General features: G+C 42.0%; 1 protein-coding gene across 2 annotated transcripts in view; it reads left to right on the top strand.

Moving 5' to 3' along the window:
- The window catches only part of LOC121200305 (rho GTPase-activating protein 21-like), a 70,529-nt gene that overhangs the window by 29,136 nt on the left and 23,811 nt on the right, over positions 1-17,582 (top strand). Inside the window, exons 1-3 of one of the 2 annotated variants that reach the window (XM_041065513.1) lie at positions 2,954-3,433; positions 6,627-6,815; positions 9,678-9,699. In XM_041065513.1, coding sequence (XP_040921447.1) covers positions 3,122-3,433; positions 6,627-6,815; positions 9,678-9,699 — 523 coding nt within the window. In that variant the 5' untranslated portion in view covers positions 2,954-3,121. Of the gene's footprint in view, positions 1-2,953; positions 3,434-6,626; positions 6,816-9,677; positions 9,700-17,582 lie in introns of those variants that run through there. The other variant, XM_041065514.1, reaches the window with a different exon arrangement.

Below are 17,582 nucleotides of genomic sequence, written 5' to 3'. Positions count from 1 at the left end.
ACCCAGTTTCCCCACCAGTAAAACAAACTCAGCACAGCCAAACCCAGAACACTCACACATAAATCCTTCCTCTCCATTTTTCTCTGTATTTGCACATCGAGCCGTAGCAAGCGTGTCCATCCGCAAGCCTGCAGGATAACTGTCGACCTCGGTGTTCATTCACATCAAAGGAGGTCGGAGGAAGTGAGATGGATGGCCAGTTTCAAGTCTCAAATCACCTCAGCACTATTCACATACATAAACACATACACAGAGAAACAAACCTTGAAATCACATGAGCGCCCACACAGAAGAACACCCCAGTCCAGTGGCCGACATTGTTGTGGTCTGGTTTGTTGCCCTGGCAACGGCATAATATTTCTGGGCGGCATGTCTAGTTTTTGTGTCTGCATGGCACCAAATCCACTTCTTAGCCAACAGGAATTCCATTCAAGGATCTTTTTTCTTATCATGTGTTTTAGATTTACAGGAATTTAGGGACATATATGATGTGGTTTGAAGCCCTGTAACAGTCTGAAAAGCATTAGTGGAGGTAAGTATTGTTTGGCTGGAGACTGCACCTCTAATGGTCGTGTGGGATTGTAATGCTTTGTGATAATGTAAATAACACCTATGACATTTTCTCCAGTTCACTCAGAAATGCAGTGGAGTGTATGTATCTCATATATGACTGTTCTTGCGAGACTTAATCCTTGTTTTGGCTTCTACGGGTCAAGTGTCTCAACTGGCTGTGTTCGGCCACTTCTATTTCTGCCGTCTTTTCCATACAGAATACCACATGCTATATTGAGCCGAGTGAATGTGGTAACAAGATGCTCATAACCAAACGCTGAGAGGGAACATTCCACGACTGGGTTCCTGATGTTGTTTTCATGGTCGCCGCTGTCTCGGATGGCAAATATTCCTCAGAATCAAAATAGGCTGGTATTTACATTTTCGCCATTTAGCAGGCACTCTCATCCAGAGCAACTTTATAAACCACACCGGCTGCTGATAGGCGTGCATTAGCTGTTGTTGAAAGTGAACCAGTAAACTTACGATTATGGGACAGTCTGTCCAACTAATAACATACCCTGGAGGCATAGGGAGGTTTTGGAATTTAAAATGAATTGAAGACAGACATGCATAGACATATTCAACATTTAGTAACAGGCCATTCAACAGCACACGGTCCTGATGCTGCTACTGGAGCAGCACAAATGCTCCAGAGATCCCCGAGATGAAAATGTGATTAAATATTAAATTGATGTTTTGCCCTGCTCTCTACCGGAGAGATTTGCTAAAAGGTATCGAGGCTGAGTCCATCCGGCTCCCAAACGTCTCACTGCTCCTAAAATAAAGGCAGTTGCCAAGCCTCTGCGCAGTTTGTTTACCTCTAAGGATCGAGGAGGTATTCCTTTATGTACATGGCTAACCTCTTACGTAATACTACAAGGCAAGTGTAAAGGGAGAATAGCAAGGTTTAGATGTACTTGTTTAGGCTGTAGTTCAGAGCAAACTGTTCTAAGTGAAGAGGGAGGATATCACTGTCACACACTGTGATTTTAACTGGACACACTGACAATTGTTTCCATCGTTCCTGTTGGCATCTGCACACAGTCAGCATAGTTGGAGAGATCAGAGTTTGTTTATAATAGAATTTTGTTGGAAAGTAATGGCCACAAACCTTGTTGGTGAAGATTAAATAATCCACTGTGACACATTAACAATTTATTTTAAGCCTGTGGTAAAACAAGACTTACTTGTCTGTATGTAAACTGGAAGCAGTGTTGGCCTTTTTAAGTGATATCCTTCCTTTATGTGATCCTCCACAAAGTGATCTCTTTCAGAAAGTAATTCCATGTAAGTAATGATTTACAAAATCCACTGTCAGTATGATATATTACATACGTAATAAATATCTTTTCTATAAATGTTAAAGGGATAGATACCTTGACATTAATGGTATTGCAAAGTCTTCACTGGTTTGCATCTCTCTGTCATTTAATTGTATTGCACATCGTCATATTGCCCAGCCCTGCCTAAATCAGTTTTCATTCTTATGTTACACTTCAGTTTAACAGTCACCTGACACACAAAGGAAAAAACAGTCCCTGAAGTAATCCCTGAAAAACAGTTTAAAAGCCTGCCCAGAGGCGGGGGCTGTAAATTAGCTGTAACTAGAGGCCATGTATACATGACATCTGCTGCTTGGCTTATCCTTACATAACAGCATTTATCTGTATGATCCCTATAAACAAACAAATAGATGAATAAATACAAAATATACAGGAGTTATTGTGTGTTTACGCACCTCCTGGTAGTCTCTCTGACCACCATGTGTGCCACACAGGCATTAGTCCTTTGTAGTTGCCAGATGAGTTGCAGACATGCAAAAGTGGGTGGGTGGGTAGGTTTGGCTCTACATTTTTGTGCCTTCTAGATTTCACAGAACCTATAAGCCTCCTTATCTGCTTTAGCCCCACTTGACTTCTTCCACTCTCTGTGAAAACAATCGCAAGTCATTCCTGTCTCCTGGCAGATAGCAACTTTGTGGTGCCTATGTTTCCTACTCTAGAAACTTTCTGAATGTTCTTTATACTTACCTTTGACTTGTTGTGTGCCTGTTGTCTTCTCCTTTCATTTGTTCATATGATTTATTGATTAGCCTCGACACGTGAGCCTGTGAGTGTGCGCGCGTGTTGCACAGCAACTAAAACTTTTAAAGGCTGGCAGCGGAAGAGGTGAGTTAGCAAGAGCGAGAGAGATGAAGGAGACAGGAAAGGAAGAGAATTCACTTCAGGCTGCCTGCTGTATGTGTGTATGTGAATGTGTGTGTGTGTGCATACTTCTGAGAGAGTTTTGTGTGGTGAGTGGGTGGGTGCGTCAGTCAGTCGGCCTGCGCTCTCTGCAGTGCACTCAGCCGCTGTGCTCTCCTCTCGGCTGAGTGGAAACATCATGTGTCTGTGGGACGCCCAGAGGAACAGCCCTGTTTCTCCGAACTGAGACCAGGACGGACAGTCAGAGACGGGCTGAGGAAGAGAGAGGGAGCAAAATGAACTCATCCAGAAACTTAGAGTAGACTATCCAGAGGAGGAGAGGAAGTAAAAGACACAGAGCATTTTTGAGACTTGGCTATGCCATGCTGGCCCAGAGGAACGGGCTACCTCCAGGCTGTAAGCCAGTTCAGCTGAAGGATCACCCTGACCTGCGGGATGTGGACGTGAATGCCGAAGGTTGCTGCTCCCTCTCTCCTTCCCCGTCATCTGGAGGTTGTCCCTGGGCTCGGCTGGCCGGGGTGGACGGCTGCTTGTCAGAGCCGTACTGTCTTTGGTTCCAGCTTTTGGCCAGAGCCTACTGGGGTGAAGTGGAACTGGGTCTCACCAGTCCTAACCGCAGTGTGTCTTGGGCTCGGCTACGAGAGGCGTCCAGGAAGAACTGTGTCCGATCTCGGGTAAGGACACTTATGTCATGAGAGATGGAGAGCATCCTTTTGATTTGACATTCTGAGAATGTCTGACACAGTTTGTGTTACAGTTTTGAGGCATTTGGGAACACCCTTACTCACCTGAGCTATGTGTTTAAGGGCTATCAGTGTGTGGCAGAGGCATATAGGTTTACATAGGAAGCATTTGAGAGGTGAGGGGCGGCTGCACTTTGTTGTACCGTCTGAGGAATTTTGTGTGCGTCATCCTGCTCTACAGCAGCAGGGTAGTTCTGTTTCACTGACCGATATCTTTTGTAATGAGAGTGTGTGTATGTGTTTGGGTTTTAGATTTCGTTTATTGTTTTTGGTCCCAATTGGTGGATTCAGAGTGACACTTGTGCTGTCAAAGGAAGATATTGTTTATTTTCCAGCTGCGCGTATGCGGTCGCCACATTTTCAGAATTTATTCTAAAATAAAAATATCCCAAGAGCCATTAAGTTTTTTGTAGTATGGACTGAGGCTTAATGGAATGAAGTCATTGTTCAGCAAAGGACCAAAGTGGGGAATTGAAGGCATTTTTTCCTATGATATAGTGAATAAGGATGAGTAATGTGGTCAGAGAGGGAGAGATGTTTGGAAAGAAAAAGCGAGAACGAGAGGGAGTGAAAGAGGTAGATCCATGAGGTCAGACGACCCAGAGGTGACTCATACATAAAAACGAAAAAAAAAAAAAAGAAAAGAAAGCAAATTGCGTGGAGCAAGGCTGAGTCCACAAGTAATACCATTCAAATTCACTCATATACATAAAGAAACAGGAGCAGGCATGCAAATACTCCATCCTGCAGGCTAAGGCACCATATGGCAGCGCACAGATCAAACCCTCAGTGGTGACTGTTTCGATGAACAGATTGCATGCATAATTGAGCAGTATTTGTCAGATAATTGTGTGAGCTTGTTTGGATCAGATTTACAGTATTGTACCTTTTGAAAATGCTGAAGCGTTGTGGGAACCTATAGCATCACTGTGCAGCTGTAGTTTCCCTTCACACTGTGCTATGCTGCTGCTTCTCTTATAATCCAACGTTATACATCTATATATATAGAGAGAGAGAGAGAGATGGAAAATGTGTGTGTGTGTGTGTGTGTGTGTGTGTGTGTGTGTGTGTGTATACACGTGTGTACCTCAGCCATGGGGCATTTCAGCCAAATGGCTTAACTGTTGCATAATACAACATTAAATTTTAAGCATGAAATCAAAACAAACAGCTGAGTCGGACTCTGTCAGCTCCTTTACCTCCTCTCTATCGGTCTCCTCTTTCCTCTCTCAGTTGTATTATGGACTGTGGCTTACTTCCAGCTCCGCACTGCTGGGTATTTGTGGTGATTTCACCAGTCATACCATTAAGCCCACACCCATCCCTCTCTCTCTGGAGGCTTCTACATCTGCTGCTTCCAGACAGGCAGAGAGAGAGAGAGAGAGAGAGGTGTGGAATGAGAAGCCAGAAGGGCGGCAAGGAGAACGTCTTTGTTTTGGATCCATACCTAAGATGTATTTTGGTAGGAGAAGAGCTTGTGGAGAGATCTGGGTTGAGCCTGAAACTCTTGGCAGGCTCACATAGCCCCGAGTCGCTATGGTAGTGTTAGCAGTAACCGCTAACACACGCCCTGCGGTGCAGTGGTTCAGCTCCATCGTTACTTTGATGATGGATGTGACAGAAGTCTCGCTGCTCAGACATCTCTCAGCAGGAGGATAGGTCAGAGTGGCTTTCTCAGTGATGGTGCAATACGGAGTCCTTGTGATTAAGAGTTACAGGATATTTCCTGTTGCATATACAGGTTTATAATAAATCTGGGCTTTAAAAGCTTTGGAAAGGCGCTGAAAAGAAAAAGTGTAACACAAATATTAGAAATGCACCAATTCAACATTTCCCCTTCAGTCCCAAGTTAAGGTTGTTGTGTTATAAGAAAAAGTGTAACACAAATATTAGAAATGCACCAATTCAACATTTCCCCTTCAGTCCCAAGTTAAGGTTGTTGTGTTATGTAGGCATAAATGTAAAGTTACGCAAGCTGAGAGCTGCCAGCTTTTAGGGTTTGTTTTTATCCTGTGTTAGTCACAGTAGGAATGTAGAAGATAAGTCTGTCATCATGCAAACATGCCAAATAGCCCTGTAAAGCCCCGAATGTACAGTAACTAAAGCCATATGTATGGTTGTGTGGCGCTTGGGGCAGCACACGTGTGGCCTAAATGACAATCCTGATGATATTGACAGATATTGTAACCACTGATGTTAACAACAAGGCAGATAGTGAGATCGATTGAGATCACTTACAGTTTAGAGGCTGGAAGCGTCAGATTTTTGACACTTTTGCTGTGTCAGAAATGTGTATCAGGCTGTCGTAGTGTTTGTACTGACAGACAGTAAAAAGACTGAAGATTTTCCACCTACGCAGCCTTTTAAACAGTCTTTTTTTTCTTTTTTTGCAGGTTATAGTCTCCAATTGATCTCTTATCAATTATCTGTGAAGCATTACGTAACACAGAAACACTCTACAACCTATCCATTAACAATGGACCCTGTTGTGTACTCGCTCCTCTGTTTCCCGAAAGCACAAACCTTGACCACAAAATGACACCTTGTTACTCAGCAGAAACGGCCTGCCAGTTTCTGATAACTGTGAAGAACCACCGAAAGGGGATTTCTTGTATTTTCAAATGAAGATGATTAATGAGATCTGTGCTTAGCCACAGGCCGTTTCATCTGTGAAAACACACTTCTCTTTGTTTTAGAAAAACCACTTTGCTTTACACAATTACCAGGGGTGAAGTCAATGGGGTGATTGTTCTTTTATCTGCCTGCGAGCTTGTTCTCAACAGTGGAAATGGCAGTTTTACAATGAACGCGTCATTATTTTCATAACCACATTTCATTTCTTTGATACAGAGCAGTGCATCATCATCATCATCATCATCGTCTGTAGCAGTGGTTCCTGACAGGGGGGTCGGGACCTCTGCTTTCCCAAGGGGTCCTAAGATACATTTTTAGAGGACTGCTCATGATTTAAGGCGAAAGAGAAAGAAAAATAAAGTTGTTCCACAAGATTATGTGTAACTGGTTAAAGAAAATGTTGAACTTGTCTTTGAAATACATTTGTCTACAGTTTAAACATATTCTAAAGATCAACACTGATATTCCTGTTTATTTGTCCTCCTTTCAGGCCAAGCAGAAGGATGGGTGCGATCAGAGCGAGGTGTCGGCCACCACTTCTCCTGGTGCAGAGGAGGAGCCTTTCTCCTGGCCGGGGCCAAAGACGCTTCACCTCCGCCGAACCTCCCAGGGTTTCGGCTTCACGCTGCGGCACTTCATCGTCTACCCACCTGAGTCTGCCGTCCACAACTCACTGAAGGTGACAGAACATCGTCTCTTACACCTCTCACAACACGAGGACCTCAAAACAAAACAAACTTCTAATGCAATTTAGGGCTTAGTCAGTTTTTAAATAAGCAAAAAACGTTTTCAAAGAAAATAAACTTTTGTTGAAACAAGTGATGCAAGCTTGAGGTCAGTAGGAGGATCTGACTTAATTTAAGACACTGTCACACAAATCTGACAAAAAGGGACATTACATTAGAAACAGCTGATCTGATATCAGATCACTGGCAAGTTTTTCAGTTATTTTAGGAAGTGACACTTGATTTTGATATGTGGTCTTAAATAACAGTGATTTATTTTGAACTGCAACTGCATTTCATTGGACAAAAAAAAACATCTTTTGCTACGAATATATTTTAGGACGTAACCCATTCCAACACTTTTAACTGTAAAAGCTGTTTAGAACGTGCTTAGAGGAACTGTAAAAGAAGATGAGATAAAAAAAACCCTGGTTCAGTAGCTTTTCATTGTCAAATTTAGATTTCAGCTTGTTCTTTGGCCGAACCAAGGCTTCCCTCCAAATACCTGTCACTTTGGTTATTTTGCTTTCTTTCGTTGCTCCTTGTCCTCCGTTCTAACTCTGGCCTCTCTGTCAAAGGCCCCAAAATTATTACTACTAGTCACAGTTACAGATTGTAATCATAAACTTTATTTAGCTTTCTGGTGTCTGTAGTGATTAGAATACAGCAGATTTGTGTGACATGATGGGAAAACATTTATTTTCTTCAGTCTTTTGGACTGTTAGTCACACAACACAAGTGATTTGAAGACATCACTTTGTGCTTTGGGATAATTATGATGGGTGTATTGCATTATTTTCTGACATTTTATTTATGTGAAGTGATTAACTGAGAAAAATCTGTGCTGCTTAACTGTGAAGTTTTATGCTTGTTTGCTGCCTGTAATCATTCAGATGTCTCGTGCAGTTGAGCTTTGTGTTTGCTAGTTACTCAATTAATCAAAATAATCCTCAGTTGCAGCCGTAAGTTTGCCTTTTTTAAAATTGTAGACACACTTCATAATCAGAATCGGTTTCAGTTAGTATGTACTATGATGTTTGCCTTTGGGTATTTAAATGGTAGTTGTAGTAGACACTCCAAAAGCATGTGGAAGTAGCATCAATATTTGATCTGTTCAAATCTCTTTGAAGTTAAGATATTCATCCATTCTCAGCCACACTGTTGTGTCTGGCCAATGTTTTACAATGTACAGTGTTTTAATTGTAATGTTAATATACACATGTAGTGTCAGTTATAGAGAAGAGGTTGTTGTTGTTTTTTTTCCAGTGCCTTTTTCTGACTTCTATCATCCCACCTGGGAAATCTGCCAAGCGTGCTCTAGATAACATCAGTACCAATCTGCCCTTTGGTATTAATCCTGACGTTATAGCACTTCTGGCCCCTAATGGGCACAGACTAAAGGGCTTTGGGTAAATTCGACAGGGCTTCTTTAATGGGAAATGCGCTGGTGTTTCGGGTCGGCTTTCTCAAAGCTTATCACGGCCTCCCTCGTATTAGTTTTTGTAAGTTATAATTCAGGATAAGTTGGGTTTACTTTTCTCTGAAGTGTATTTTGACAACTTCTTCTGTTTGCACAGAAGGATTTCCTACAAAGTTAGCATAGTACGTTGAGTTTATAGCTTTTGGCTTCGGTTCTGTGTGTTGAAAGAGACACTATGGTTAGGATATTCAGACATTCAGACATTTGTGTAACTGCTGGGATAGACACTTTCTCTCAGAGGCCTTCTTGGGTATCACAGTGTTGCTCTGGTCACTTTTAAGTTCAGTCTTTCAATCTGGGCCAGTATGTGGGTCTGTTATGTCGCAAAAACTTGTGGATTTACATTGAGCTGACATTAGATTAATTCTAAGATGCATACCAAACAAAATTAAGTTGGTAAATTCATCTAAAAAATCTGGCAAGAGGCAGAATGTAGCAGCTTAAGCAGTCGGCACTACTCTGAGTCATTCACTTCATTCATTAAATATCACTGATATATGGAATTCCACAACTAAAACAAGCTGTTCCTAAGTAAATGATATCTAACTTCCAGCCAGCTGTCTTTTAGTCTTCTTATCATAAGATGCTATTCTGGGAAATATTCAAATTGAAACCTTAGATTTCAATCCATCAGGTCACACTCACTGTAAACTCTGACCAGTTCTCCCATTACGTAACCTCAACTGACAAGTGGATGATAAATAAAAAAAATCCTCACCCTCCTACATTCATCGTTTTTCATTGTAATTACTTTTCGGGTCTTGGATTGGAGCTCTTGACTAATCAGAGTTTGGAGGGTATTGGGGTTAGTTGAAGAGGGTCTGACCGTCTTAAGGAAAGGACTTTGGAGAGCGGGGAATCTTAAAGGATCCGTGCGGAACATATGTGTCACTCAGAGGAGGTGGATTAAAGCAGAAGCTTGTGGATTTTAACTGGGGCTAAGAGGGAAATTAAGGTTTTATGTGTTGAGGAAATTAAAAAAAAAACACAAACATGACTATGAAGTGGCTTTTTTCCTCTAAACTGTCACAGGAGTCTTGCCCCCCGTGAGTCGTTTGCCACAACTTTTCCAATTATGCAGCTGTGTTTAATGATAGTAGACATTCCCTTGTCTTACCCTTCCTACAGTGCTGACAGAGTCCCCTCTAGAGCTGCAACTAATTATTTTGATTGACAATTAATCTCTTAAATACTGTTTTAATAAATTAATTGTTTAGGCGTTTAAAATGTTGAAAATAGTGTTGTGAGTATTAATAATACACCAATATTAATATATAAGTTATGTGTATTAAATTAAATTTAAAGAAGCTAACGTCTCTTTTTTCTTTTCTTCTAGGATGAAGAGAATGGCAGCCGAGGTGAGTGTGTGAACCAGTACTTTTTATTTTAAATTGCTGCATGCATTTGAGTGCTCAGTGTTCACTGAGAGCTGGGACCTCAGGTGTTGCAATCAGAACGGCACAGAAACCATTTACTCTCAGATATTCTTTAGTAAGTCAGCAGAATAGGGCTCTAATTAGGATTGACAGTCCATTACTCTAATGTATTCTCGCTCCTTATAGATTGAAATAGATGCATTTTGATGACTCTTTGTGTCTTTGTCTAAACATCTCCTCATCAGCACTGGGCGTTCATTCCCACTGACAGTTTCATAACTGCACTGTTTGAGGCCAACGAATGGCACTGAAGCCAGTACAAACAGCATGTTGCAGGTGAAGTTGTCTTTTCTGCAGTCTGTCAGGCAGACAGATGGTGTCGTGCTCCACTTTGGTGTTTGAGTCTTTTAGTCCTCGCTCTTCAGAGTGGCAGTCAGAGCTGTGCTGTTAGCTTGGCAAGGCCTCGGCATTCCTCAGAGCATCCGGCCCGTCATTCCAGTCCCCTCAGTATTCTGCTCACGTCTGCAGCCCAGCATGAATGCAGGAGCTCTGCTGCCCTTCATCAGAAGCCTTCTGAAACAGCCCTGCAACACATCTCATGTCGGTGCAGCATACAGAAACCCAAAGCACATGTACACTGGCACTCATATACACACACAACAGAGATAATCTATTGTATGCATTGTTATGGCATGAGTGGGCAGTGAAAGTGAAGAATTCAGGGTCAAAGGAAGGTGAGCAGAGACCTTTTGTGATAAATCTGACTCTTAAACTCATCTCAACAGGAAATTGAGAGATTCCTGTAAGTGTCCCTCATCATCCCTCTTGGCCCTTGGTGTCACATTCCTCACACTACCCCCCTCCCCATCCATTTTAACCCCTCCATGTCCACCCGCTTTATTAAACACAGGCCTCAAAACATTAAACAGCACACACACATGGAGCCCTGCTGTGGCAGGAGGAAACCCTTCAGGGAATAAGTGTGGCTTCACAGTGTTACACTTTTTGAGAACTTGGATTCCCTTGCCTGTGACTCTACCTGAAAGTAGCCATGTAAGACTGTGTGTGCTCCTGTAATTAAATCTAATGTAGTACATGCATGACAGCTATTCATTGCAAAGCTCAATACATGATGAATAATGATCCTCTCCCGGAGAGCACCCCTGCCGCCTCAGGAAGTCACTAGGCTTGCTTCCAGTCTCTCATAAATCCCTCTTTGCCTCTCAGCAGGCTCAGAGACCCGGCAGAAGTGATGAGGCTGACAGGTAGCAGGGTGTCACCAAAGGAACGACAGGAATTTTTCTGCAAGCCCACAGCTAATAAGACCACGAAATGAGCCGGGAACAAGCATTTATTTTGTAAAGGGGAAAAGAACAAAATTATACCATTATTATAAATGTTGCAACACTGTCACTGACACAGTGAAAACATTTTCTCCCAAAATTTGGTCATTTTGACTTTTTTAGTTATACTGAAGGATTTTGATCCTTTAGGGTTTCTTCTGTGTCTTAACCTAAATAAACCATTTAAAAACCTTAAAGACAGCAGGAGCTGCCAGCCAGTGCAGTAAAAGTGTTTTAGCCTCCAGACATTTGGCTTTGGTGTCATTACTGATGCCTACAAATTGTTGTTGTTGCTATGTGACAACCAAGCACACTGCTGGTCACAATCATAGCAAATGGCAGACGCCTCAAAGCATCCATAACATCATTGAAAAACCACGTGAACACACATAGTCTCACACAGACCCAGACAGATAATGGATCCCATGTGCTCGGTTATTTTAATGTTTATTAAAAAAAAAAAAAAAGTTGCGTTTTGCCCGAGTCAGGTCTGTGATGTTCGCTGCAGCCTCCTCAGCCTCCCCGGCGCGCTGCAGTGCAGTTTATTTGCTTGACTCCGGGCCAGTGTGTGATGAGGCTGTTGGTGTTTGGAGAGTGGGGTGGGGGCGGGGGTTAGAGGGGGGTCTGCTGACCGCATGTTGACTAGCTGGGTGTTGCCGCTGGAAACACTTCAAACCTCCAGAAAACACACACGCATATGGACAGATCTACACACACTGACGTGGATACACAGATAAACAAACGTAAACATTGACATACAGTATGTAGGTGCACCGTGGAAACTTTGTGTGTTTGTCTCAAGTATGGATGTTTATTTCCTTTCACAGCGGTTGTGTACATACCAAACTGCTGTTATCCTAAATCTTCCTCTCTATCTCACTTCCTCTACTCTTCCCTCCCTCTTCTGTCTGTCTCTCCCTTTTCTGTATCTCTTTCTCTTCAGCTGTGTGTTTTAGCAAATTGTCGAAGGGGAATGAGGCATTTTGCGCTATGCTTATGAAGCTGTGGTACTTCAGCACAGCAAGAGAAGAAACAGAAAAATTTCTCCATCTGTTCAAATATTTGTTTTTCATTCAACGTGAAACACTTTTCTCCACAGATACCAGCTTTATTTCTCCTTTTTTCTCAGGTTTTGGTTCGTTCCCATAAAGTCTGCAGAGGGAGCGTAGTGCAGCACAAGCAAACAGAATTCCCCAGTATTCTCCAGTGGGCTTTTTTCAATGCCCCACCTTCTTTAACAAAGCTGTGTCCAAAGTTTTGTCATTCTCTTCTTTTCTCCCTCTCTCTGCTTCTCAGTCTGCCCTTGTTCCTGTTTTTCTCTCCCTGTCTACATCTTCTCTTTTTGTTTTTTTCTAAATCTGTTTTGTATGATGTCTTTGTGCCTTCTTAGAGTTAGAGGATGAGAGGATGGATACCACTCTTGAGCCTGTACATTAACTATAGAGATCTGGCCATGGTTAGCTTTGCTTAGCACAAATGCTGGAAACAAGGATAAACACCTAGATTGGCTCTGTCCAAAGGTACGCAAGAAGACTCCAGGTAGTCTCCGCTAAGAAATTGTCCGACACATAATCACCTACAACACCACAACTTTAGAATTTTTACAGATTTAACAACATATAATCCGTTAATTAATATGGATAGTCTCATCTGTTCTCTTGGCAAGAGAATAAATAGCCCTATTTCCTAAAATGTGAATTAGTTACTGTACCGCTGCAACACCTGTTAAGCTCTCTGTTCTAGCATGGCCCATATGCACTTTTCAGTGATAATGATGGCAGATTTACCACATGAAATTCTTAGTGATTTTTTAAAACAACTTCTCTTCAATTTCAGAAAGGAGTAGATAAATCAGGCTGCAGAGTTAGATAAGTCTACACTGCACATTTTGTAATATTAGAGATATGATAAGGAAAATGTAAGATGGATGGATTACAAGAGACAAGGCTTTTCGGATAAGGACTAACCAACTCCCCCAAATCCAGTAAAGAGCAGGACGGATCCTTACCCTTTTGCTCCTGTGTTTTTGGTTTTTAAGATCAGAAAAAAAAACCAGACACCACCCTCAACACTCTTAAAAGAGTATCATCTCCAGTTGGATCATTTAACACATTTTCTTGAAGCAAGAGACAGTATTTTATGCTAAAATCGCCCCATCTGTCTCCAGATGTTTGTCACTTGTTCCCTCACTTGAACTTAAACTCCCTTGGTAGATAGTTTGGCTTGTTTTACAGAAAGAAAACAAAACACTGAATCAAGTTTTTTTTTCAGAGTAATGTCAGTGCATATCCTCTTACTCCTGGGTGGGTTTTGGTATTTGGAATTCCTAGAAAAAAAAGTGATGGAAAGTACTCCACCACCTTCCTGTCTGTGGTGGAAAAAACACCAGGTGTGTGTGTGTCTCTGTGTTTGTGTGTGTGAATCTGTGTGTTGTTGATGAGCATTGTACAGATGTAGCAGTGGTGTCAGGTCTGGCTTACTATGTTTCTCCCAGGTTAGGAATGTTACAGTCATGGAAGTGACTTATTTTGAAATGATCCCAGCCCTCCAGGAATGTAGCCCCGTTACAAATAAATCTACACCCTGTTGCTACTACGAGTTACGCATTGCTAACATTAATGAAGGCTAATACAACGCTCCTGCAATAAATCCTCCCTTCACAATGTTCACTTTTTGTTGAGGTGTTGATTGACATGTCTTCCCACAGTGTCCTCTTACTACCCTTTCCTGAGCTTTCAACCACATCTCCTTGTCAACAAATGGGGTTTGTTCAGATGCCATCATGTAGTGGAATTTCCTTTCATATCTGGCACCACAGATCATGTTTGAACAGATGCAGGGGTTACAATAGCCCCTCCATGTACAGCTACCTGTTATTAAGTGGCCAACGTTGGATACTTATGAATAGGAGATGTGGTTGAAAGTTCTGGAAAAGGGTATTAAGCAGACCTCATGTTAGGATATTTTCTTTGTGTAACTACTGTTTAGAAATGTGCAATATAAATAAAGTTTGCTCACTTATTTACTTACATGCAAGGACAAACTCTTGACTTCACACTAACGGTGATGACAGGGGCTTTAAGGCGTATTGACTTACCCTCCTCCAGTGTGTGCTGAGGTTTTTGACATAAAGCTGTGGCTGTTTGCAGAGTGCAGTGATTAGTGAAATGAGACCTGTCTGTCCCAGACTGGCACCTAAAAGTCGTTTCACTATCTGACACAGTCTGTTGACACAGTTCGGACGGATGTGGGTTTGTTAAGTATTTCAAGGAGGTCAGGAATCGGGTACACAGGTGTTTTAGCAGAGTTTAGGCTTTCAAAGTAGAGTTGTGTTTGGACTAGTTTGTGTGTGAACTGTACACAGAATTCATGGGAATTGAAGAAGCAAAGACAGAATTACAATATTTATTTTCATGATCTGCTGTCTTTAAGCAATCCAATTTCTTTGAGCAGATGTTTGACAGTAAAACATGCTGTGCTTTTGAAGGAAGTTGGAGTTTATGGATTTATGTGAAGTGTACTTGTGCTTTGACCTTCCCACACTATGGGGGGACCTCCTTGTGCCAGGATCATGTGCCTCACATTTTCATATTTCTCTGCTGGAAGAGACCTGAGATAGATAGCCATCTAAACACACACACACAGTCCTCGTCCTCCGCTGTGTTTGAAGTGTTGGGAAAGTTGGAGAAAAACACTTTGTCTTCACAGGATCAACGTGAAGAACAAGGAGCACATCTGCATAGGTGTGTGTATATTTTTGTATACCAGTACATTTGTGTGCGAGTGTGTTGTTTGTAAATGTGAGTGTGGACGGAGAGGTATTACGCCGGGGGTTAATGCAGAGAGCGGGCAGCGGGCCCAGCCCTCTGTAGAATAACATTATCTAACCCAAAACAACAGGGGAGCGGGGAGCTGGCCCACACAACCAGGCCCAGCTGTGCAGCCAGGGACGACAGCCAAACCAGAGCTTGTTGAGGCCAAAGAGCAGCGCTGACACTCAGCTACGCCAGTAGAAAGCCATTGACTGTGTACTTCTAGATTGGATCAGAAAGAGTTTTTACAAAATTTACAGTGAGGAAAAGAAATGTTTTTTTTTTTTTGTTCCTTCGGATATGATTGAAATTTGAGTCGTGGTGCACATGGCAACATTTTTCTGCTTTCCTGTTTGAGAGCTCAAAAAATGTGGGAGAAGACAACAAACAAGTGCTTTGATCAATTTTTCCACAGCACCACGAGACCATGATAATAAGATGTCAGCCCTTTCAAACGTGAGGTTTTTCTTGCATATTTATGATAGTAAATTGAGTATCTTTGGCTTTTAGACTGACAATCAGATAAAACAAGCAATTTGAGAACATCACCTCAGGCTCTCCGAAATAATATGTTTTCTGATCTTTTTTTTTTTATAGACAAAATAACACAGTAACAATAAATAATCTGCTTATTGACAGATAGCGAATAGTTTGTGGCGTCCCTATTTATTTTTAGGTTAAGTTCTGGTTCAAACATGCAACCGCTTAATGTAAAATCTTATGAACATGGGTTATTGAGTACCTTGTCCATCAATGTTGCATTTGTCCTAAGTACCACCCAAGAATGGCTGCGGTTATTCAACTCATTCTGTGTTTTGGAACAGCTGAAGTCATTTTGAGGCAGGCCGATGTATTTCATTAATCCACACAGTAGTTTATGCTTTGCTAAGACAGTTGGGAGCATTAAAATATCCAAAGCTTTAGATTTCCACATTTAATCCTGTTCATCCAGCTGTGGGGCACGGAAACTTCCAGAATCCAATTTGTGCTGCAGAGTTGGAGCTCGGCGAGATTGGCTCTGGATTGGGAATCAGCCTGGTACACGCACACACAGAGAGGCGGAGGGGAGGTAGATGGAGTATTAATTGACATTCGTACCTCCAGCACGGGTCAGTCGTACTCAGCATTGTGTTAGTAAAGTTATGAACCAGTACAGTTTCTTTTTTCTTCTTTGTTCACATTTCTGTGCTTTAAACTTGAATTTAAAGTTTTTATCGTGTCATCAGCGACCAGGTCATCCAGTAAGATCATCACCAGCATGGACATGAATACCCTTTAAAATTTTACACTGTTAGTAAGGGAGAAGAGAGCCATTTTATGTGCTCTACTGCCTTCTACTGGATCAAAAAGAGGTTTACAACTGTTGTCAACATCTCAGTGAGTCTCTGCGGTGAGTTGACTTCACAGTGAAGGAGCACGTTCTGGCTGTGGAGGCCTCTTAGTTTGCAGAATTGTTTCTTCTAATCACAGTTTTGGTGATGATTACATTTTCTTGTGCGCGTTTTAAAAAGGTCAGAGTGAGATCAGTTATCTTCTAAACTCTCTTTGCTCATGTTGTTGCTCGTAGATGATTATCATATGGATGATCTGTAAATCAAATCAAATCAAAACATTGCATGTCATGAATGTTAATCCTCTGCAGTAACATTTTCAGCCACATGATGGAGGCAGAGAATGACACACTGACACACTACCATCAGATATAGTAAAAACCAGTAATAGTAAAGATTTTTAGAAAAAAGGCCTTGAGACTATGATGCTATGGGTTTGGATTCCTACACCAACTTAAGCAAACAGATTATTAAAAGACACTTTCCCCTCCTCACCTTTGAAGTTGCTCTGCAGCAACACTTTGAACCCACATCTGCTCCAGTCCAGCTGATCAGGGCCCTACAGACCACTGCTTGCACTGGGCACCTCTGGGTCATAAATGCAGGTATCTACAGCTGTGTGGACGTGAAGCAGGGCATTCATGAAAAGAGCATGTGTACGTAGAGTCCCGTGAGGAAAGAAGTGGAAAGCTGCACATCCTTAGTCTGTGGGTTATAAAAGGCAACTGAGGCCGACTGAGATTGTGGCTTACGGCTCAGGGAAAGACGGTTTTACATTCTTAATTAGACTAACAAACCCAGTAACTCATCTGCTGTGCCTTTTCTTTTTTATAGAAATATGCATACCATACGAGCATTCTATAAATTATATTAGTGAGCTTACATAAAGCCTTAATTAGCTGGGTTTCCTCCAGCTTGCCCCACGTACTTCACACAACATTGCATGCTGTCCCTTTGTGTGCCAAAGTCCCCTTGTGGCTCGCCTGCATGTAGCACTGTCAGCACACTCTGACCTCTCCTGACTGTCGCGTTCCGTAACTCACGACACCTCTGACAGCAGAGCAGAGTCAATGAAAGGGCGAGTCAAGGCACAGAGGATGTTCTGCGACAGGGAAAGACAGATGTATTGTGTTTGGGATGTTAATATTCCGAGAAGAGGAAGAATTCATTTTCCTTTGTCTTGTTTCATAAAAGATTGAAGCTCACTTGTCTGACTACCAATGCCACAGAGGAAAAGCTTGTGTATTTCATTTAGAAAAGCTAACACATGTTGAAATGGTAATAAACTATTGACTGTAGAATATTGAATAGAGACACCCTTATTTTTTTTCCAGTACTGGAGGAATGAATGTGTGCTTTATCAGGCACACTGAGAAAGG

The sequence above is a fragment of the Toxotes jaculatrix genome, chromosome 20, assembly GCF_017976425.1.
Source record: "Toxotes jaculatrix isolate fToxJac2 chromosome 20, fToxJac2.pri, whole genome shotgun sequence".
In the NCBI taxonomy this organism is placed as follows: domain Eukaryota; kingdom Metazoa; phylum Chordata; class Actinopteri; family Toxotidae; genus Toxotes; species Toxotes jaculatrix.
The sequence above is the reverse complement of the archived record's forward strand: the minus strand, read 5'-3'. Positions and strand labels throughout refer to the sequence as shown.